Source organism: Poecilia reticulata, chromosome 5 (assembly GCF_904066995.2).
Source record: "Poecilia reticulata chromosome 5, P_reticulata-male-v2, whole genome shotgun sequence".
Classification (NCBI taxonomy): domain Eukaryota; kingdom Metazoa; phylum Chordata; class Actinopteri; order Cyprinodontiformes; family Poeciliidae; genus Poecilia; species Poecilia reticulata.
In genome coordinates, this window is record NC_088834.1 from 4,781,810 (window position 1) to 4,806,400 (window position 24,591).

The following is a 24,591-nucleotide window of genomic DNA, read 5'->3' on the forward strand; positions in this document are numbered from 1 at the left end:
CTTCTTCAGAGAGGCCCTCTGAGAAAGGAAATCAGCGTGATTAACAATACAGAAACATTTCTTAAAACATATGACTAAACAAATAAGACTCCATAAGGTAAGAACATTATAAAAGTATAACAAATAGTTGATAATACAATTTACCTAACAAAAAGTACACATAAATAAATTTGTTCAAGCAATAAATCATTAAAAATGACTTATCTGTGATAAGAAAAAAATGCATCCATTGGAGTTTTGCAAAATAAACTAATTTCGATATTGGCTAACAATATCAAAACATATGCTAAAGCTTTTCTTTGAAAAACGAGAATTTGCCGTGTTTTTAATAAGAAAATTTATTTTCGAAACATCAAATTATGCAATTTATGGTCAATGGAAATTCAGCTACTGCTTGTAGCTTGTCGAAAGGGACTAACATGCACAGCTAGTGTTAGTTGGAGACAATTTATTGCAAATGTTTGTAATTTTTAGTCTATTCTGATACATCTGAATGCTCCAAAAGAACAAATGGTTGCTTGGTAACACCACATTTGGGGAACAGTTAGACTTTGAAGCGGACTCACAATCCAGTCTGGCTGGGCCTCAGTCTCCATGGTGGAGCACAAGCAATAAACCAAAAACAAAACAACAAACCCCATAATCATTCAAATATGATGGCTACTGAATCACAGGATCAAATAATTGTTGAGAACTTGACTGATTTATGTTGTGCATGTAAACCCATCAGAAGAACCATCCATCCATTTTCTTACACCCTTGGTGGGGTTGGGGGGGTTGCTGGTGCCTCTCTGGTTGATGTTCTGGGTGGGAGGTGGGGTCACCCTGGACAGGTTGCCAGTCTGTCGCAGGGCAACACAGAGACACACAGGACAAACAACCATGCACACACACACTCACACCTAGGGGCAATTTAGAGAGACCAATTAACCTGACAGTTATGTTTTTGGACTGTGGGAGGAAACTGGAGTACACCCATGCATGCACAAGGAGAACATGCAAACTCCATGTAGAAAGACTGGGGCTTGAACCCAGAACCTTCTTGCTGCAAGGCAACAGCTCTATCAACTGCGCCACTGTGCAGCCCCATCAAAAGAACCAGTACTAGTTAAAAATATATCTTACATATATTTAAAAATTATTTCACAGTAATTAACTGAATTTGTTACTGATTTCTGTTAGCTCTCACATTCTCAACAAAGTTGTTCCTTTTCACATTTAGTTTAGTTTGTGTTTACTAAAACTTTACTCCACTGTACTCTGAGCTCTTTTCCTAACTTGGAAAGTGCAAAAAGCATCAGTGACCCAGTTTAACAAATAAGTAAACACAGGATTACTGGCAACTCTGTTTTGTCAATATTACCTGCAATTTGATTTGGTGTGGAAAATGTTCTGCAAATAAATACTGCTTTTCCAGCAGAAAATCAATTTGCACATTTTGGAAATACTGAAACAGCTTGCATATTATTTGATAAAATGTTCAAAGTTATTTTAGTCAAAATCTTTGAAAAGTAAAAGTAAAAGAAAAAAAGATGACCTACATGTTTATTTCTTCAACCCCTGTTGGAAAATACCACTACACAACAAAACACAAGACAGGGCAACTCTGAAATAACATTTTTTTTGTTATTTGTATTAAATATGAGCACATTCATGTTAGAATGCTTTAAACAGAGAGTAATTTGGCCACTTCATTTTGTCTGGAAAATCTATTCTTCCAAGTCGTTATGTTTTAGCAATAAAAGCTTTTTGCCAGTTTTTCTTTACAAGGAGACGTTATTGCTGTTCTCTTATTTTTAGCAATTTTCTTGCCAAAGCTGGTCCTTTTGTTGTGACTCATTTACTGACATTTGCTGCAGTTGATTTATTATCGTATGTTGAAAAATTTTGCTTTTTAACGGGGGATGGTGCAAATAATTTTTGGGAGACCCAAACAGCATTCAGCTGAATTATGTGAGACAACACTCTGAAACGGCTTCAGGCTTTAGGTGGAGAAACTGGTAGCACAGCAGCATCGATTAACCCTTACCCAACCCCAAAGACCACATACACACCTTTTTCTTAATCATTGTAATTTTGTTTTATGTAATTTGTTGCATTAAACATATTCACACAAATATGGATTGTTTTTAGAAATTATCACTGAATAGAAGTACTATTTACCGTACTATGAGGCGCACCTTCAATGAATGGTTTATTTTAAAAAATGTTTTCATATATTTAAGGCGCACCGTATTATAAGGCACATAAAATAATAACTTTAGTTTGGGTTGCCAATTTGCTCCATACTCTATTATTACACATCCACATTTGTAAAGATGTGGTCCCCGAGTGCTTTATATAGTAGGCTGCCCCAGTCATTGTTTCACTCACGGTGTTGGTGTTGCGATATTGTGCCCAACTGCTTTCTGGGTAACACAGACCAACCGACACGCTGCCGCTGCAGTCTCTGTATTATGTATTATCAAACTTTATTAACAAACCAGCGTTCTGACAACTATCCCAGCATGCACCGCGCACTTCTTCTACGGGGGAAAATGAAGTCGGCGGCTGCTTATTGTAGTTGCTAGACGTGGGTGGCTCAATATTGGTCCATATATAAGGCACACTGGATTGTAAGGCGCACTGTCGGCTTTTTTGGAAATCGAATGTTTTTAGGTGCGCTTTATAGTGCGGAAAATACAGTAATCACAACGTAGAGGTTTTTCAACTCCAGTGCTACACATTTTAGACCTATGCATTTTTTCTCAGCCTTTGGGTCACTGAATTTTCACAATACAAAGGTTTGTTCATATATCTACATTTACAGTTTAAAATATTAATATTGTTGAATATTACAGAAAATAAGAAACCTCTTTAGATGGCATTTAACAGTCAAAAGCCACTTTAAATGATTTATGAAACAGTTGAAGTGATCCAATCAATTAATCAATCAAATTTTATTTGTATAGCACATTTCAGCAGCAAGGCATTTCAAAGTGCTTTACATAATTAAAATAAAAACAGCATGTGACATTAAATAAACAGTGAGAAAGAGAAAGAGATTTAAAATAAATAAATAAATAAAAACATTAAAACCCGCATCCCTTTAGGACTTCAGTTAAACGCCGTTTAACTGGGATTCTAACCCTCAGGGACTTTAGTCAAAAACACCGTTTGACAAGGACTCCAACCTCTAGGTTTTTAGTTGAAACTCCGTCAACTGGGACTCTAAACCCCGTAGGACTTTAGTTAAACATCGTTTAACTGGGACGTTTTCCGGGGGGCTTTACATCATTAAAACGTAGAAAAGAAATAAAAAACATTAAAGACATAAAAACATGGAAGACATCAAAACCCGCACTCTAACCCTAATTTAGCCATAAGCAACTCTAAACAGGTGGGTTTTAAGTTAAGATTTAAAGGCACCCAGTGTTTCAGCTGTTTTACAGTTTTCTGGAAGTTTGTTCCAAATCTGTGGTGCATAGAAACTGAATGCTGCTTCTCCTCGTTTGGTTCTGGTTCTGGGGATGCAGAGCAGACCAGAACCAGAAGATCTGATGGTTGGTATAACAATAACAGATCTTTAAGGTATTGTGGTGCTAAACCGTTCAGTGATTTATAAACTAACAACAGTATTTTAAAGTCTATTCTCTGAGCTATAGGGAGCCAGTGGAGGGACTTTAAAACTGGTGTTATGTGCTCTATCTTCCTGGTTTTAGTGAGAACGCGAGCAGCAGCTTCTGGATCAGCTGCAGCTGTTTGATTGATTTATTAGTCAGACCTGTGAAGACGCTGTTGCTGATTTGTTGTGATACCAAATCACCAAATCTTCAGCAAATTTGTCTGAGTCATTTATTCAGACAAATTTATTCATTTGTCTGAATAAATGAAAAAGGAAAATAAACTTTTAGCACAAAGTTCCAACATTGACCTGATTGATTATTCTTAGTATAATATGTAAAAATAATTATAGTTTAATTGATTTTAGTTCGTTTTTGATGCTGTAAGAAAACTGAAAAACATCAAATATGATCTGTTTTCTATTGCCATATTAATTGACAATCTGTCCTACACTATGTACCTAATAATTTAATAAAAACCCTTGTGCTCTACATTTGTCCTCATTTGATCCTTTTGTCCATAGTGGTTACCTACTGTGTTGTTTGTTGAGTAAACACTGACTGTGGTTGTTACTGGAAAAGGGAGGACAGATCTAGCAGAAAAATTATTGGTCAACAGAATCAACATAAGAAGGATCAAGAAAGCAATCAGCAGGAAAACCATGAAAAAAACCATGAAGAAAACCATGAAAACTGCATGTGCTGCTGTCGTTCTGCTGAGTCTCTTCTCAGTTTCCCAGCCGGCGTCGCTGGCCTGTGAGGTGTTGCTGCGGCCAGTAAACCAACTTCAAGATGCAAGTATCTTTCACCTTTTCACAGTTCATGCAGCTGTTTAAATTTTCTGAAATACTTTAAATACTGTCATTTATTCATGACAAACTGTAAACAAACAAAATTACCTCTTTGTTTCTTCAGATTCAAGGGACATGGTACTTTGTAGCTGTGTCTTCATCTTACTGTTGGATAGTAACAGTGCTGAATACCTTGGGGGCTCCAAGTCTTCAAATTGATTTTACCTCAACGAGCAAATCAAACGTCTATGACACAAACTTAAAAATGAAGATGTAAATATTCTTATTTACTTTCAGCAGTTAATGAAATTAACCTATAGTCTGAGTATTTGTCCTGGTATTTCTACTTGACCTGATTAGCCAATAATTTTTCAAGTAATTCAAACAGCTTCTTAAACTAAACAGAATAATCCGTGTTCCCGGGTCCAGGGGTCACAATCCCCAGTTTTATTTATTTAACACCAGTTCACAACAAATGTGCTATCAAGAAAAAAAAAAATATTAAATCATACTTGCATTCTAAATTATCCAACTTATCAAACAGTACAATAAGGTCAATTAACTATTCAAAGAAGTGTAAATCGTTCCTATCTATGGAAACCCAGCAGATTGCATCGAGTCACTGACTTTCAGCATTGACTTCTCCTAGATGAGCATCCAGCAACAGCAGAAAATCACTTGTGTTGTAATTTTGACTTTACAGCAACCACTGAAACCGATCACAGTGACAGCAGAGAGAAAAAACTCCCCTTTAACAGATAGAAACCTCCAGCAGAACCTGGCTCGGTACAAGCGGCCATCTTCCATGACCCGGTGGGGATTTGAGACTCCCATTCCAAAGGCTTTTTTTTTTTGCTATTCCATGTTGTTTCAATCCCTTAAAAATGTTTTTCACTAGTTAAAAAACAACATTTTCCAGCTGCCTTATGTCTTATAGGCAACTTATTCAGTCTGACCCTTACTTCACTCTTGACGCATTTGATAAAAACATGTGTTCTGAATTTTAAAAAAGGCAACAACATACTTAAAGTCACAGATTAGACAACTTATTTGAATAGAAAGCTGTTTGCAACAATAACAGGGAGACCTTTCTAAAATTCATGTTGCTATTATCTCTTTTTCTTTTGCTGGATTTAATTAGTACTGGCCTTTTGTCGTCCTTATTTATCATTTTTTGATGCAATCTGAATGCGCAAACAGTTTTGGTTTTTAAAGCTGAGGACTTATTTGTTCATTTTGTTAGATATATAACTTCACAATAATAAAACTTAATGCAAAAAAAATGTTGTGACCCCACTTAAATGTTGGCAAACTGTGTCAAGCCAGAGTGACTTTGGTGAAAAGGAACAATCTTTGTGTCTTGTTTTCAAGATTTTTACATTGTTTGCAGACATTAAGCACATGCAATTGTTTTCTAGATGTCCTCATTTTTTTATGAATGTCTTGCAGTGCTGAGCAATGTGAAAATAACACTGCAAAGATTTTCTTGGAGACGGATGGGATATCGATGGCTGATAGTAATGGTAGGTGTGCTGAGCTGAAGTATTCTATTATATGTATGTCTATGTATGTGTGTGTGAGTGTATGTGTAAATGTTGCATAAGAAAATAGTTTTTTTTTCCCTTGACTTTTCAATATTTTCATCTGGATTAGTGAAAGAGATTTCACATTACCAAATGGTTCTAAAACTGCTCATCTGATGTGTTTAACAGATGCCAAAACCAATGAGAAAGGTTTGCTTCTTCGCACCAGCTGTGCTGACTGCCTCATTCTGAAAGATGACAACTCACCTGCCAGTATTTTGCTTATGCTAAGTAAGTATAATATTTATTTTTAAACAGGTTAACATAACTAAGTAAATGACAACTAAATTTGGCTCTATCCAGCAGTCTGTACCTGCTACCATTAACTAGCTACTGAGATATGCTTTTTAATTAAATCAAGTGAACAAAATTCAAGCAAACCATTTTTCTCAGTCGGTTCAATGGTGGGGTTGAAAGGTATTACTCAAATCCAACATCTAGCAAATGTCATTACTTGTCTTGCTTTTACATTGTGTTCATTTTACACTCAGCTTATTTTAACACAGATTTCATCTTCAATAGGCAGGAAACCAAATGTCACAGATGCAGAACTGAAAGAGTTTGAGGCTCAGGCAGACTGTCTTAATCTCTACAAGCCACAAGTCCTTAACACCGATCATGGTGAGGTTTCATCCTTTCTATTGCTCACATTAGGCATTGTAAGAATGATATAAAAAATTATATGGATTTATTCCATGTAAATGGTGAACTTGCATTTGTATAACATACAACAGTCTCTGGAACGTATGTATTGACTTTACATACGTTTTAATCTTTCATTTTGCTTTTTGTACAGACTGCAGTTCCTATAACACCTCAATGGATTCTTCACAATTCGAACGAGAATTTCCAGAAAGAATCAAAAACATGTTCTCAGGGATCTTCACATGTGTTTCAGATAAAGTTTTGTACTATCCCCGTACTGTGCTTGGATGGGCTCAGAGTGCCTGGGATAGTATCTGGTAAACCAGGTCGTTATGAAAAAAACAAACAAAATCAGAATCAATCAATCATGTATACTTTCTTAAGTGTGGAAAATAATGGCAGAACTTGCTGCAATCCACACACTGTTTGAAATCTGTTTCTGGCTTGAGATTTAGGATACACCTTTCCAAATGCCAAACATTAAAAATCTATTTTAGCATCTGAATTACTGTCCTTATCCTTCACAAACACATTATAGTAATTTACAGCAAAATGATGATATGGCAGGTGGAAGTGGGACTATGCCCTGCTAGTAAGTAACTTTTAAGGATCTTAACTCACATTTCAAAACTTGCACATATGCAAAGGCTCAGTTTGGTAATTTACATGTAAATGTGTTAGTGAATAATTAAAGAGAGTTGTTCAAACTGTTTTTATTTTGAAAAGAAATCTCAATATGTAATATGATAATCTCAGAGTTGACATATTACCAAATATAAATCGAATATGCTGAGATTTTAAAAGGACAAAACCCAATAACTCATCTGTGACTTTGAATAAATGTAATAGAAAATATTAAAATCAGACTACAGAGTTATATGTAATATAAAATATTTTCCTAACTAAGGGGAATATTCTGGCCTTCAGAAAAATCAGTGGTGAGCACCCCCTACTGTTCATCCATGGTGATGTTTTCAGTGAGTTAGCACAGTTCAGATGAAATCACCTGGTCACAACAACATCTGTCTCAGCAAGCAGCCTTGCAGCACCTACATTTCTTGCAAATAAATTAAAAGCATTAATATCTGACTCAATTTATGACCATATTATACAGAAGGACAAGAAAGAGATTTACAACAATCAACTTTCAGGAAGTCAAATGAATACCTTCAATGCACTATGCACTCTCTAAATTAATATGCTGCACACATATTGCTGCTTGCGGCTTTTTAAATCCAAATTATGCTTTCTTATAAATGTTAGCAGGTATATTCTTTGTTTCCAATGTTTGACTTTTAAAATTGTACTGCTTGAAATTCTGACTGTAGCTTCTGAATGTCATTGAAGAATCACTAGACCAAGACCATTTTTCCAACCTGTGTGAATGGGATCACGTGTAGTTTCTTGTTCTTAGCTGACAGGAGAGGTGCCTGGTGTGGTTCCCTGCTGCTGTAGCACATCTGCTTCAAAGTTCAATGAGTACCACTGGTGTGTTTGTATTTATGCTAAGTTTGCATCTCATTAGTTCACTCTTTGTTTTCTGTTTATTCTTGTTCATTTACTCTTTGTATTTAGCTTAATTTTTTTCTCTCTAGTTATTAGATCAGCATCTTTACCTTGGGTTATAGGTCATTTGCTCGGTTTGTGTTTACTCCTCTGCACACTGATGTGATGATTACAATTCGAGACATTGTGCCACTATACTTAAGATGTTAATAAGTGGAACTGAACATTTAATATACGTTTGCAGTGCAAACATACATCATATTTGCTAGTCTATGGAGGGCACACAAGCCCCATTTTGTTGTGTATCTTCTGCCTTGTAAGCATCATATGTTGACATTGATATAGTGCAGTGGTGATTTTATTGTTTGTCAAACCAAGCATCCTACATTCAAAAATCAATAAGCTGCTGCTTGCACAGTGGTGATATTTTATACGCAGGTAAAATAAGTCCAATGTTCAAAAGCCTGAAGGTTGTATTTTAAAGTTTATTCATCCAGCTTGGCAAACAGCAAACACAATTTAACCTTTCTATTGTTTCTTCCTTTTCTGGGAAGAAAAAAAAAAACACATCAACCATAGACCCACCCAATGCATGCTGACCCCTTCCCTATACTTGTAGAAATTGGCCCCACTGCCTTACAAAGGCAAATGATAAAACAAACAAATAAGTTAAACAATTATTAACCTACAAATAAACCTTGCAAGCCAAAAATTGCAGATGGACAAAACTATGACCCACAAATTAAAGTTTTTTTTTACAAAAATGTCAGATACAACACACAAAAAATACATTTTCACCAAGCCCTAATTTTGTTTTTAATTCCATAGGTATAACTACATCCATTCATTTACGCAGAATGTGGTGTACTCAAATCTGTTTTTGTTACCCATCAGCCTTGGATTACACCAAAGTAATGTGGTAATGTTGTTCTCTCAAAGTGTGACACTGTGATATAGAAAAGATGAGACAAGTGTTAATCTTTTTTAACATCTGGCAGGAAGGTTGATTCTTCCTCTGCAATGAACAAACTTCATATACAATACTTCAGATATCAGTGAGTAGCTATAGCTAGCCCTCAGTCTGGGTGCATCACAAATGGAAATAATATTCCTTTAAACTGAATGAGAATTATTTTAACATTATGAATTTTATCAAATGACAAAATCTATTCACAGATGTCTTTTAATTCTCTAACCCATATTTGTTCTTTTAGTTAGTGCTTCAACTCAAATACATTGTCCCTTTTTCTTCAGACTTTTTGTATTTTTACTATCAAAATAAAAAAATATAAATTTGCTGTTAACTATTTTAATTGTTTTTACAATTTGTATTCTAATAATATATACTTTAATATTTAAGTATTTTAGCTTTTAAAACACTAACATATTTTTATATTATATATTCTGTTGTTTTAACAGAAGAACAATATTTGATTTCCTACACTAAAACTCTACTCTAACTACAAAACTGAAAGCGTGTAGTGCTCCTTTAATGCTGTGTCTCTTTACTAAGCTTTACACATAAGCAGCCATACTTACTCACAGAAACAATATGGTTTTCTAGTTTTTTTGCAATAGCTCATAAAGAAATGTGCACTTTACAAATAAAGACACCAAAATAATGTCTATTGTGTGAGAACCATTTCAAAAAGTGCAATAAAACACTAAATTCAGAGTGGATTTAGTAATCCTTCAGCTGTTTCTCAGCTAGTAGCTTCAGCTAGCTGACTCTTGATTCAATAACCACTTCAATTCTTAAAGAATACCAAAGTATATGCAAAAGGATACATTTTCACTGACCTGTGATATAGAAAAATGAAACACACACTTCATTCTTCTGTGCCCAACCTTCTTTATAGCACAAATGCCACAGGCGCTCTCTAGCGGTTGTACGTGGAATCGCACCGTTTAACTGAAATAAAACTAAATAACTGACCACGAGAAAATAAGGATGAATAAGACATAATGTAGGGATGCCTATTTTTATACTTCGTGTTATCATTTCCTTATAGTTTGTTTTTCACCCCTCTACTCTTCACCTTTAATTATAAAATCTAGCTGAATACAACAAATGTTTTCAAATGATGAGGCAATAAAAAAGCTTTTATTAGCTGCTTTTATTGCTGAGAATACACTCAATCTTTGTTAGGATCTTGGGTTGTTTTGGTGTTTTGATTATATGATTATTCTGTATTCCTTAGTCTGTTTCTTTGATTAGATCAGTTGTTTCTGTTTTATTTTAGTTAAGTTCTTAGTTTTTCTAGTTATGTTTATTTCTTGTCTCTATTTATTTATTTGTTCATTGTTTATTTATGTTTCTTAGGTCTAAGTATTTAGTGTTAGACTTATTTCCTCATCCCAAAATAAATGAGTAAAGAGGTTTTCTTTCAATTAGAAAAACATGCACAAACTCTGAAGTTTTGGATCTTGAATGATTTATACCAGGGGTCTCCAAAATGTGGCCCATCGTGACCATTGAAATAATATTGTTTGGCCCACAAGTCAATGATGTTGAAGAATTCGGCCAACAAAACAAATAATTTTGAAATTGTATGTTTTCCTCTTGATAAGGCAGTGTGAAGCCCCTTCTATGTTTTGGAACTTTAATGATCTACAGATTTAATAAAGGCTTTGCTATTGATGAGCAAGTGAAACTTAATAAACTCATTTGAATTTTGTGTCCCTCCATTAGTTAAAATTAGCCAGTTTGGACACCAGCTCATAACATTCGTGTTTGCCCAATGGAACATTTTATATGTTTCCAATTTTTTCTTATACCTTTTAATAATAGAGCCAAACATTTATTGCAACTAAATATTATAGAAAATATCTTGCCGTAGCTCTTTCCGTCGGTGATCGGCTTTAGGACCCAGGTGCGCAGCAGCCTGCAGACACCGGTTGATGCGATGCTCCACTCGGTATTTCACGTCTAATAATCTCACAAAGAACCGCTTTTCCCCAAAGCACGTCAGTCAGCTGGAAACTCAGTGGCTGTGACAGAAAACCTTACAGTAAGACGCCAGAGGGCATTTTGAAGCTGCTTTTTTTTGTCGCCCCTCACCGGGGGGAAGAAGAGCCTCGGTTTATCTCACAGGCGACAACCACCATGAGCCAGAGGTTCACCGTCTCCAAGAGCGGCGGCGACCGGCGCCCCTCTGACATCCAGGGGGAGGTGAACCAGCTGTTTGAGGGAGACGAGCCCTCAGCCTGCGGTGCTGCTGCTGCTGGAGAAGCCGCTCCTGCTGATGGCGAGGATGTGGTGGTGGTGCTGAAAGGTAGGAGAAAACCTCTTAAAAAAACCCCCAAAAAACTGACTTCATTCTTCTCAACGCTGCTTGTTAGCTGGTGGCTAGAACACTAGCAATCTTGCCTGCCTCCACATTGTGTGTGTGAGTGTGTGACTGGAATCCGTAATGAGCTCCGAGGGCACCGTCTGGTCAGCAACAGACAGAGGCTCCAAGGGGTGCAGATGTGCCCTCTATGAAACATCTGCATGAGCTTTGGCTGTGATGAAACAAACTGGCTGTATTCTGTTTTTTCCTATTGTCTGATTATTGCAAATGAGTCTTGCAAACTGCTGCTTTATGACATGCAGAGATTATTTTTGGCAATTGCATATTTTGTGTTAGGACTTGCTGCCTCACCAACATTATTGTAACTGCATGCTCTCAAATTTCAATTTGAGAGATCTGCACTAATTAGGGTTTCACCTAACTGACAGAAACTGGATGTCTTTTTGTTTCTGTGTTATCTTGCATACAGGACAAGGAATGATGCTATTCTATTGTTATTGTTTCTTTGTTAAAGAGAATGTTGGTAATTATTTAGTTTATGCGGCACACACAATCCCCAGTTTCATTAACAGGGCTGGATTTGGTTTATACTGAATTAAATACTGTCATTGATATTATTTTTACACACATCTTTTTTACAAATTTCAGCAATTTTCCATCCCGGTCCTCTGAGTAGTTCCAGTCTGGACCTCTGTGCACCAGGGCCACAATCCTTTCACTAGCTGTCCTTAGTGAAATAACCAAGGTCCTGCCAGTCATTGTGTGAATCGAAAGCAGCAGTGCAGAACAAATAGCCTCTGAAATTCCCAGTGGTTCAGGAACAGAAGCCCTTCGTCATTATTAATGATTAGCATTTAAAAAAATGCAATCATTCGGGTCCAGTCAAGTAGAAATAAGGATTTAAATTTCTTCATAGGAATCCATACATTTCATAGAATAGCTGACCTTTCAAAGGTTAATACATTAATGACTTTTCTTACTAATTGCCAAAAATCCCCCAAGATTTCTAGTGCTATTATTAAAGGTTTAGTGTTTTAGCCTGAGTCATTCAGTCTCACAAAGGCTTTTATCGGTATTAATAAAATGCTATTAAGCTCATAACTTAATTTTCCCCTCTTAAACTTAGACCTGTCATACATGTGTGAGTTGTGGTAATCTCAATTGCTGCTTGTTATTTACTATATTTTATGTTTTAAGCAATGTCATTTTTTTCACATGAACCAATGTACCGTATATTTTAGAAAATTCACCAAAGGCTAATTTGACCCTGCTTGTGCTTTTAAAGGGGCAGTATTATGTAAAATTAACGTTGTTATGCTATTCCATCATCAAAAACATAGCTGCAGTGTTGCCTTGATTCTGTCATCTGCTTGAGAAATCCTTTAATCTCCATGGCAACCACTCAGCTGTGCAAAATGCTTGGTGGGACCGAGCGCTGCCTTTGAGGCACAACTCCTCCTTGGAGCTTCAGTTTAGCTACAGAGCAGCCTTCCCCTGCAACTCACCATCTCTGCTCCCTCAGACTAGCCAGAAGTTATTAGCAAACACCTGGTGGAACTGTGCATCTGCTGAGCTCAATATCAGCTACGTCTCAGTGCAACTCTGGTAAAAACGTTGCTAAACAGTTAATAAAGGAGCAACGTTGTGATGACTTCCTGAAGACGGAGTTTCAGAGAGAGCCGGAGCATTTAAAGATACAGAGGCTGAATTTCAAGGTGATACATTACAATGTTAAGTTTTTTAAAGGCATATTTGATCTATATAGTATTTTTATGAACTTGATCATGCTATAAAATGGCATCATGTGCCTGGAAAATATGTAATACTGCTTCTTTCTGATCTAACATATTCATGTTTAGCAGAACAGCGTGTTGTGTTGTTTTTGCATTTAAGAAGTAGCATTACATTTGAAATGTTGGCAGAAATAAGGCGCTAGCTCTTTAAGGCGATGTTTGATTTTAGATTCTCATAAATGTGTGCCAAGCACAACAAGTAGATAATTTTTCAGTTCCCATGTGGCATAACTGATGAGTAATTGAAGTATTTTTATGTTTATAAGAGGTTATTCCTTTTATTTTTCTGCCGAGTGTGTGCGTTTTCTAGTGGTTTCTAGAGAAAGGCTGAGGGAAATTGATTTACTCTTTAAAACGCTCAGAAAGCTCTTTTGTGAATGCCTGTGTGTGTGTTTATGCAGCCTATTTAGGACCTTCTCTGGCATATTGACTAATCTTCTGAAGACCCATGGGCCTTATGGGGACCAAAGCCCCTGTCCTGATGCTTTGCAGAAGCCAATAGCATATGGGGTAGTAGCATCATGCCTAGATATTTCAGCTTCCTAAACTGCATTTTCTTCAGAATATTTTACATACGATGTACAAAAAAATCTGGAAAAAGGTGAAGTTTCCGAATAATTTGGAGTTGTCTTCCGCAGAAATAACTGCAAATGGTTACATCTGTGAATACTGAACCGTGAATCGGTGGGTCCGCTGTATTGTGACAGACCATATTTGGTCAGTTGTTTGAAACAGATTTCTCACTCATTGATTTTTTTTTTGTCTGATAATCACATACACTTTAGTATAAGCAACGTGAACTTGTAATTAAAATATCACACATGTTCCAAATGAAAACAGCTATGCTAGAAATGCAACTTTACTTTTCTTTCTTAAATCAGAAAAGGGGCTAATGTTGCATTGCACTGTGAAACGTGCTTACCAGTCAATATTCTGTCCACTTTGAAACACACTGACAGACACATTGTGGTTTACCGTTAATTTAAACATTGTTCATGACTTTAGATTGTTTAGTCTAATAAATCCTGACTTCATGGTGTCATCTGACTGGTGCTCGTTTTCTGCTAACATGACCTTGCTCAGAAAGGCACAGCATGCTTGCAAATGTCATTCATTGGAGCTGCTGAGGGAGAGAATAAAGTATTTAGATTAATTGTCCATTTCTTTCCTTCAGCCGCATAATTGCCTTCATAATGCTTCCTCAGCAATTTTTTACATAAAAATGTCCCAGTGTGATGAACAATCCTCTGGACAGAGAAATGGCAGCTCTGGTCAGTAAGAGCAAATCTCACCTTATGTTCAGACTCTGGGTTCTTTCTAGATGCATCTGTCTAATAAACACAGTGACTAGTGGAGAAATAGTGCCTCTACATCCCCTTTGGTGGTTACCATGGTGATAAGTACATCTTTACTGAACTTGTCACACAAATGGACTCGTGGAGAGGTGAAAGCACTTAAGACTGTGAAAGTGCCATTATGAAATCAGTCTCTTTGATTATCTTTTTTTCTGCTTTGTGTGGGTAGAAGTTATTTAGAAAAGTTCAATGGTAAAGGCTATTATGCACATCATTTACTTTCTGAATGAGTCTTTTTAGAAGAAATATCTTATGAGTTGGAATATTTGGCACATTGAGATGGTACATCAGCTGCTTCTCATTCTGCTGCTTTATTACTGAATTGTTGTGAGAGCAAATCATGGTAATAGATGTAGCATTTGTATAAATTTGCCTCAGATTGTCATGACGTGGTTCGTGAGCGACCTGAGTGCAGAGACCTACTGTGGCAGAAATGAGTTTCTTTAATGGTCAACATAAAGGAAAACATGGGGGAGGGGATTGCAGAGGAGCAGGTCGTAGGGTACAGACAGCGTAACAGAAGAATCCAGCAATAAATAATGAAAAAGTAGGAGCTCTGATACTGCAGCAGAGGTGAAAAATCAAACCAGAAGAACTAATCAAATGAGATGTTCAACTGCTGCAGGACGAAAACAGGGAAATTGAGGGACACCAATTAACTCAAAGCTGAACTTTACTCAAAAAAATACAGGTACAAGAGTGCACATATAAGAGAGCAAAAAGGAGAGATGCAACTTTTTATGTAGGTACAAGTACAAAAAATTGCTAAGTTATCAACAAATTTATAAATTTTCTTGACAACTTGGCTATTGAGTTATCATTTGGGTTGCTAAGATATTCTGATTAGTTTTTTTTTAGCTAGTTTAGCTAAATCAGTGTTGGTTGTTTTCTTACAAATAATGTACAGTTGGCCAAATGAATTTATTCTTATCATGACTGGTAGACAAGTGCAATGTTTCATTTTTCCGTCGTGGCCTGGTTCCTTGATCCTGATTTTATTGATCCAGGGGAAGGTCAGAGCCAGACTGGCTGAAACAAAAAGAGAAGAGGCTCAAATTACATCTGACTGTTTGCCTCTGATATCAGAGTCATGCAAAGAAAAAAGATCTGATTGGTTTTATAATGTGGCTAAAAGTATGTTGTTTATGTAAATGTTCCTCTGATTTTGGTTCAGCTGCTGTTGGAGCCGAAATACTATTTATGGAGTTGTTCCAAATATCACATTACACAACTATTGAGCTAAACCTTTCAAAGGCCAGTTGTGTTATTGATAAATTATTACCTGGTTGCATTTAAACATATATTGATTAACATGATTAGCATACAAGTAAATTGAAAAAGAAGTGTGTTTTACTATATACTAAAATGACAGTAGATCAGACTCTCTTAACTGATGCAATGCTGTCAGAATTTAGACTACAACATTCAAGTCAACAAATTGAGGCAATCAATTGTCCACTGTCGCCACCTGGTGGCAGGAGGAGAGATTGTAGGATTGATTTGAGTATATGTTTCTAAATAAATAGATATTGAATATAATTGGTGCTGTTTGTATTGTAACATGCCCGAGGATGACTTACAATACGAGTTGGTCCTGTTTAAAACCTGGATTACAAGACACTGTATTGAATTATGACTCTCAGTTTCTTCGTTTAGCTCCCTAAAACAAACCTCTTCTTTTTTCTAGGCTTCTTGAACAGATTATTACTTGGAAACATGATTGCAGTAATTTGTTATTAAGAACAGCGGTTTAGCCTCGACCTCACTGTTTGGGTTTGTGAGCAGAAAGGCCAACCTGGCTGAGCTTTAATCGTTTCCGGTGTTTTGTGTTGCTCCAGGCAAATGCTGTCCTGTAGAGGATGACACACTATGGGAACTAGGTCAAAGAACAACAACTGTATACTCAGGAGATTACCTAATGTATTTGGGTTGGACATATGCATCTTAATAATGTTTCCTTAAGTCTAGAGATGAAAAATAAAGTGATTGTTGAACTATTTTTAGGTTTAGTAGTTTAAATACTCTGAAGCAGCATTTGCTTTGGATTTGCATCATTTGATCATAAAATCTTGATATGTTCTTAAAAAGTGTGATATTTCCTAAATTTAACCAAACTCTTTGTCCCCCACTGTGTGGAAACAATTGTTCTCCGTCATAAAAGAAGCTTGGCTAACCACTCAGAGGATTGTTTGTGTGTCGACACAGCTTGATGGTTAACACAGATATATTGCTACAGAAGCCCATTGTGTATAACTGTTGCTCTTGTTTCTTTTTCTATTGTAGGAGTCGGATGGGTGTTTCCATCAGTTCCGACCTGATTAGAAATTTCTATCGAGTTTCTAATCACTTAAAAATTCTTCATTTTCATGAAAAGAACACTGCATACAACAATAACAAAGCCATAAAACACTTAAAGAAAACATAACTCAGGGTTGAGGACATGCCACATATGGTCTAAGAAAAAGATTACCTAAAGCTACTGCTTAGAGTAGGAATTATCAGTCTGATTTAAATTTACAAGTATTTTCTGACAAGAAACATACCTAACAAACTGAACTAACAAAAACATAATCTACTTCTCCCAAGTTCATAGGGGCTTTGGGAAGAAATGAACTTCTGACTGCTTATCATTCAGCTAATTCAGGCATTAAGAATTGTAAGACCCTTCAGATTTTTATCCCAACTCTACTTATGAAAATTTCCTCATCTTTCTGATTATTATACAGCTAGCTTGTGGAGTTTGGGGAAGGAATGAAGTCAAATTTCTTTGACTTCATAAAGTCAAAGAATCATGTATTTGATAATGCAATGTAAAACAGTTATTTGATTATGCTATAAAATGTCACTGTGTAGCAAACTATGTACATTTAGTCAAAAAAGCCACATTTGGTTGATTATGGTTGACTTGTAAAAGCAATGAAAGGGTAAAACGCCCAAGTGGCTGACTACTTATAGGCACTGTAACTTTAATAAGCAGCAGATCACTTCTTCTTTAGTTGAGTAACTGGTTAGTAATATACCTTGACATTACATGCCTTAGCTTCTGCAACATCACTCACCCTGTAATTGCTTTTTCTCTGTCCTCTGTCAGCAGAGAAATCATGTGCTGCAGATCAATAAACCCATATGCTATTATTTCCTCAGGGTCTGAACGCTGTGTAGGTGTATGAAGAAATGTGGTGACATTGGTCAGACAGCAGAGGGCAGCCACCTCATTGTTTGAATGGTGGATTAAGGGTTGCACAGTGAGGGTCTTGGTGTTAAACTGAAACTATACTTGTTAAAATGTAAAACTATTGACAAAACATAAAACGCTTGCATTCACCTTTAATTAAAATAGATTTTTATATTTTTCTTGCATTCTCAAGACGTGTCGAACAAACCCAGAGGTGGAACCTAAGATTAATTGCTCTGCAGCAACCTAAACTTGTGCGTTTCTTTGTTGGGTCAACAGGGGGCAGTTGTGGTACTTAAAACAAGTCTGCCAGCGGTAGTGGATTCTCACCAATCTGAATCATGTGGGAGAAAAACCTGATATGAGAGAGGGATCAGGAACCCAATGAATTACACAACACTATGTGTCGTGTGGATGACGGGAGGTGCTTGTTAAGCATATGGCAGGAGAGAGGGAAGGTGTGGGTGTGCTTTTGTTTGTCTGGAGGACGAAAGCAAAAGGAGCAGGATACCGAGAGAGAGGAAAGAAAAAGAAAACGCAGAAAACCTTCCTTAGCCCGAAAATCCTTGTGATGTTATGTAACTGTGTCTGCAAACAGGGGGAGGTGTGTGTGTGTGTGTGTGAGAAAGAAAGTGTGTGGTGGGGTATAATTGATGGAAAGAGACAAAATCTTCCTCACGCAGAGCCAGGCTGCAGGGCAGAGCTCAGTGACATTAACAAAGGAAGAGCAGAGCGGATGAGAGAAAGCATCAGCAGGAAGAGGTAGAGCATCGTCGGCCAGCGCAGGTCCATGGCTTTTTTCTTCAGCTCTCTGGCCTGAAGAAAAAAGGGTCAGAGTGAGGAAAATAAAAGGCCTGAAGAAAAAAACTTTATACTTCAGGCATGTTTAGTTTCTCCCAACCACTCTCATTAATATTCCATACTATTACATGTATTTTAAATGATCATTCTTATGTTTCTTTATCCTATTATGATTTTTTTTTTATTCAAACCAAAAGAAAGCCGAAACATTATTACAACAAAATAGATAAATAAATAAAGAATAAACTGCCTCCTATGTTTTATAAAAATTATTTTTTTGTTTTCTATATGAAAACTATGTGTTTTTTCACAAAAATGACCAGAATGTGCAACAGATTTGCTGTAACCCTCAAACCATGCTAACATATGGCTATATTGATGTGATTGACTCGTCAAAAGGCATAGAAATAACTTCCTCAGCATTGATCAAGATTATTTTTAAAATGCTTATTTGATTGTATATGCTCTGAACACTTTAATATTAGACCCTGTTTTAATCACTTTTCAGGTGACTTTTATGACGTATGACTTCTGATGAGATGTAAACAACTAAAAGCTACCATTTGTTGTCAGAGCCATGCAAATTATGAGTAAAATCACAGAGAGCCAATTTAAATCACAGTTTCTCAAAGTCAAACCAAACTCCCTGTAACAATGTGTATCCAAAGGTTGGATATGAAGTGACCAAAACTACAAAAGTTAGCTGTTTATGTTGCCTTTTTATTTGCATTTTAGTTTGAATTGTACATGGTATCTGTCCCTGTTAGCAATTTGTTATTTTACTTATTCAACCTGTGGTACTGGCCTTCCCTGAGCTCAGCACCATCAGTTTCTGAGAGCAGCCAAGTCTCTGCTGACTGCTCTTCCTGTTGCTAACAGCTGATCCCAAACAGGATGGGCCACAAAACTTTGCTGTGTGAGGAAACTGGGACAGTAATTATTTACGTTTCTGTTGATGTGAAATGAAGCGTTGACAGGTGGAATGATCAATTTTAGAAGGTCAGTGTTATTTAGGTGATGTTGGTTGCCCTAAAAAAATACTTTCTTCATGATCTGAGAGCTACCAATACTTGAGTTATTTTGTGTTTGTGTTTGTAGTGCAGCCTTCATCATCTGAGGCGGTGCTGGCAGAGAGCAGAGGCCCGGAGATGCAGGTCATGGATCCCCATGGGGCTGGACTGGTATTCAGAAATTATAGCAGGCCTTCTGCTCCCACTGGACTGCTGTTCTCTCTGTGCTCCATCAGAGCCTGCCTCCCTTCAGCTGGGAAACACTTTGGGGCCGAGCGTTGTGCTGGAGCATAGGTTGAGTTTGGAAAAAGTGAACTATGACATAACAATTCAGTTGTATAACAAACTGAAAAAGCTGTTTGTCCCTAGATTGGATTTTATGTTAGGAATTTTGTTAGTGTTTTTAGCTGGCTAGCTACCAGGTTTGTTTCTATTGTATGGCAGAAGGCATGAGGGAGACAGATGTGAGTGGTTCAGTGAAGCTGCTCCACAGTTTAAAAGGTTCTGTCAGGTTGTTGCAGCTGGCTGGGTGAAGAAACTTCCTATCAACGCTACCAAACAGGGCCCTGCTGTGGTGCAATGTCACACAGGTGACTGCAGTGCTGCCTTGATTTAAATTCCATTTTTTAAGACTACTTGTTTTGCATAAACTGTTAGACAACCGAAAGCTTTTAAATCACTTGCACAGGGATAGTAGCTCACCTCACATTGTCACTTTACTTTTTCCCAAGGCCCATATTATGACAAACTGTAAAGTGGCAACCCACGAGCTCGTTCTATCCAGCAAGCAAGTTCATAAATTATTAATAAAACAAGTGCAATCTGATACCAGAACAATGTTTTGTATAGAAAAGAATATTAACAGCTCTGCGTTTGCCAGTTTGAGCATTTATCAGAAATTTAACACTGAAAACTTGCCAATATGCGTCCTGGAGCAATGAAGGATGCGACAAGCACTGAAACTAGAGTTGTGCATTATATTTAATCCCAACCATCATTGTAATTTCAAGGTGCTCAATTAGGCCTGTCACTGTAACAAATGCTGCTGGATGATAAATTGTCCCAGAAAGTACTATGGTAAACAATAATATTGTTGTTTTCAAGTAATATAATGACAATGGCTTAATAATATTATATTGCATAAACACATTCCCAAAGATCAATAAACTTTAAATTGAAACGTTTAACACTGGAACTGGAAGATATTTAAAATATTCAAAATAAATAAATAAAACAACAGAAACAACAAATAAAATGAATAATAAAGTCTCTGTAACCAACCAGACTGAAGACTTTTATCATCCAGTTTTTCGTAGAAGGAAAGAAAGAAAAGAGAAAAAGTATAAAAACTTCAAATGGAAATCAAGCTTGATTTAATTTCTCATGCAAATAATTGATTTGTTGCTACAGGGCTATGTGCAGTATCACATTTCAAAGGAATATGTGGATGCTATCTTCGGTTGGCTAAATATGTCAGGTGCTTGGTGACATTATATATTTTACCAGCTGGATGCTAAACAGAGAGAATGGTGGGAGTCATTGTGGAAAACCTGAGTTAATTGCAATCAGTATCATCATCCCAATAATCAAGGTTGTGATTTATTAAAACTGTACAGCTGCAACTGAAGGTCAGTTTACCTGGATGTAAAGCCTGCCTGGTTTACTTCCAGCTGGAAAGCTTCCTGTGAGCCTGTTTTGTAGTTCGAGCAGGAGCATATACTAACGTGGGAACCTGTGACATTGATTTCATAAACTGTACCACCTCCCTGGGGTCCACCAGGACTCGACTTGGAGGCTGTGTGAAGCCCCATTTTCTGTGACTGCAAACTCCTATTATGAAGGATTTACATATTTATACAGTAGTTTCAAAGAAATCACTTTGCGCCAACCATTTATTTTGAAATGGAAATATATTTGCTTCAACTGTAACTTAGTTATTTTGACACATAAATAGACAATAAAGCCGGACGGTGGTGACACCACCTTAGTAGTCATCAGTGATGGACTTATGCATATCATGGTGAGCAACAATGTTTTAGGATAGACTGAAAAATGTCAAGCATGGGTTTTCCCCAGGTACTCCGGTTTCCTCCCACAGTCCAAAAACATGACTGTCAGGTTAATTGGCCTCTCCAAATTGTCCCTAGGTGTGAGTGTGTGTGTGCATGGTTGTTTGTTCTGTGTGTCTCTGTGTTGCCCTGCGACAGACTGGCGACCGGTCCAGGGTGACCCCCGCCTCTCGCCCGGAACGTTAGCTGGAGATGGGCACCAGCAACCCTCCCGACCCCATTTAGGGACAAGGGTGTAAAGAAAATGGATGGATGGATGGATGAAAAATGTCAAGGAATATAGCACCACATTTGACATCAATGGTAAAAGGTGGAAAAAGCCTAAAAGTACATGTGTCTTATCATTGCAGTAACATAATCCAACTGAAAGGTAAAGGTGTTTTTCTTACCGTATGAATCATCCTCCACACTGAACATGGTCCCCAGATTAGTTTGCCTTGTTTGTCTCAGCTTGACTTCTAATTATTGACTGACTATGCTTTGTCCAAGTTTATGTCAATAGCTACTTTGTTGTAGCCATTTCCAGACTTATGCAGATCAAGAGATGGCTGCTTTACTTTTATGGCATTTTCTGTTTGTCTTATCTATTTTGCAGAGCAGCTAATAGAAATGATTCTTCTGTGTTGCATCATGTTTATACTACAAGGAAGCCGAAATATGTGAATTACTAAATACTTCTTGATACATCCAGATTTAGGTTCACAAAAGTAATACAATAGTTTAGCAAGGGACACTAAAGATAAATGACTTTAAAATAGTGACTCGATTGAGCTATAAAATGACACCATTTGCCTGGAAAATACATAATACCCCCCTTTAAAGTTGGGATTACGTTTTCAATGCTTCCGTAACCAAAGATGTCTTTTTTAGCTGAGTCTCAACACTACAGCGTAGCATATCGTTAACTACTTCCTTCCATATTTGAAAGCTTGTTTAGATGCTGTGGATTACTAAACAAGGCTTTGAGCTGGCGTTGCTGCAGTTGGTCAGGTCAAGGGTCATCAAGTTTTTCTGCCCAAAGAATGACTACCTGAAAATACTAAATGACCTGAATGTTAAATCGCACAGTTTCTTCCTCCCTGTTTCGTCGGGCATATTCCAAGATAACAATGCCAGGATTTATCATGCTCATATAGTGAAAGTGATTCGAGGGGCATGGCATTATATTCTGAAAAAATTAATGATATATATAAACATTTTGCAGAAACTTATAGAACATTTTTTTATTTATAATCTACCTCTAAATCAGAAATTGTATGCTAAAATTTTGACAACATTACTGCCATGTTTGCCTTTTCCTTCCTTCATGCAGTTCTTCCGAGTTTATTTAGAAAACTGACTGCTGTCTATTTTAGAGGTGAGCAGTAGGAGCTGAATATGGTCTGACAATTTACTAATCCTCTCCGTTTCTGTTCTTTCTGTATTGGGTCTTATTTTCGGCGCCTTTTTTCTTGTCTATATGACCTTCACTTTAACTGCCTGCCAAAGCTAAGTGCCTCTGGAGTTGCTGTAATGACGACTATTTGAAGAAGGCACATTATGGTCCCTTTGGTCCGCAGTCATTTGTTTTCTCATCATATGCAATTTATCCACCAGGTAAACTCCAGACATTACGCTGCCTACATGCTGCATCATCTATCTTTTTCACAAGCCCACCTGATGGGTATTCACTGTCTGTTCTCAGCCATTTTCAGCAGGATTTTCACAGATAGCCCCTTTTCATCAAGTCCTTCCTCTCCTTGTGTGATGTTCCCGAAGCCTGAAGCTTTTTTGCCTGTCTGATCCTCTGAATAGGTGCTAAAAATAACTAGTGTGTAAATAGATGTTTGACTGGCCTGCTTTGATAATGGAGAGAACGATAGCTGGACTGGGATTTAACAATTTGGACATGTTCAGCTGAAGAGTGCACTGATGTTTGTTGGTTGCAGCAGCCAGGATCAAAACTATCCCAGTAAATAATGTGTGGTAAGGAGAAGTGAAACATTGATGTCTTGGATTTGAGCTTCACAGTACACTCTGTTTGTCGGCTGTGTGATCTAAAGCTAAATGAATCCCAAAAAAAGACTTACTCAGACTCTGTCTCTCTCTCTCTGCCACAATCTGTCATATTCTTGGTGTGTTGTTTCCATTCTTCAGTGATCTTTCTTGATTTCTTTCCTCCTCCTTGATTACGTCTTTTTGCCAGTGCCCTTTCTCTGTATTTTTGACTCCCTCTCTTTACTCTCCTCTATCTTTCTGTCTCTGCCCACCCCTTCAGTCTTATACCCTCTCTCCCCTTGGTTTTGGTGCATTGCAGTGGCTCCAACACCACATTGGAGACACAACTGCCTTGGCAAACGAGGTCTCCCTTTCTCCCTTGCATTTACTTACGCTCAGACATAGACACACACACACACACATGCACACTTATATACACTTGCTACTTTCTTTTCTCTTAATTCATCCCCAATTTTCAGTCTCTTTCACTTTCTCATACTCTTTCAAGGCTCACAGAGAGTGAGAGACAAAGCTTTTAGAATGAGCCATGCGGAAACCTCAACAATTTCTATTCAAATGAGCTGCACATGATTTTAAATAAAAGGCACGGTTCATTGCCCTCATTCTTGCAAAGCAGATGGGCACATTTCTAGAGGCACAAACTTTAGACACTATGAATCTCAGATTGTTGCAGGGGACCTTATTTCCTGTGTTCATTATGGACTGCTGGATGATTTCTGAGTAATGGAGACATTGCCCTTAGAGACTTTAAAGGCTGGGCTGCATTTAATGTCAGAAAATGTACCTGGGTAAACTATCATAAGACTTTAGGTCATATTTGAGGCATCAGTGTCTAAAGTTCAAGTAGAGAGTAAATGAATAGTTAATGAGGATTTGCATGTTAATGTTCTGTTTTCATTACTTTTAACAAAGTTTCTTTGATCTATTATATTACAGCATTTAAATGATGGTCTTTATGTGTCATTCTTTG

The 24,591-nt window shown here is 37.1% G+C and overlaps 2 protein-coding genes across 3 annotated transcripts in view; both read left to right on the forward strand.

Moving 5' to 3' along the window:
• The first annotated feature begins 4,127 nt into the window (after positions 1 to 4,127).
• On the forward strand, positions 4,128 to 7,959 carry LOC103464677 (uncharacterized). The gene is made up of 5 exons (XM_081606855.1): positions 4,128 to 4,666; positions 5,843 to 5,916; positions 6,106 to 6,207; positions 6,499 to 6,597; positions 6,773 to 7,959. The coding sequence occupies exons 1-5, from the start codon at positions 4,659 to 4,661 to the stop codon at positions 6,940 to 6,942; spliced, it is 453 nt and encodes a 150-aa protein (XP_081462981.1). The 5' UTR covers positions 4,128 to 4,658; the 3' UTR covers positions 6,943 to 7,959.
• Positions 7,960 to 11,042: 3,083 nt separating this feature from the next.
• The window catches only part of slc12a5a (solute carrier family 12 member 5a), a 155,260-nt gene continuing 141,711 nt past the window's right edge, over positions 11,043 to 24,591 (forward strand). Inside the window, exon 1 of one of the 2 annotated variants that reach the window (XM_017304944.2) lies at positions 11,043 to 11,402. In XM_017304944.2, coding sequence (XP_017160433.1) covers positions 11,234 to 11,402 — 169 coding nt within the window. In that variant the 5' untranslated portion in view covers positions 11,043 to 11,233. The remainder of the gene's footprint in view (positions 11,403 to 24,591) is intronic. The other variant, XM_017304943.2, reaches the window with a different exon arrangement.

Excerpts from the sequence above, each read along its gene's own strand:
- LOC103464677 (XM_081606855.1), top strand. Across the intron at positions 5,917-6,105 it reads ATCGATGGCTGATAGTAATG|ATGCCAAAACCAATGAGAAA; the intron begins GTAGGTGTGCTG and ends TGTGTTTAACAG. Across the intron at positions 6,208-6,498 it reads CAGTATTTTGCTTATGCTAA|GCAGGAAACCAAATGTCACA; the intron begins GTAAGTATAATA and ends CATCTTCAATAG.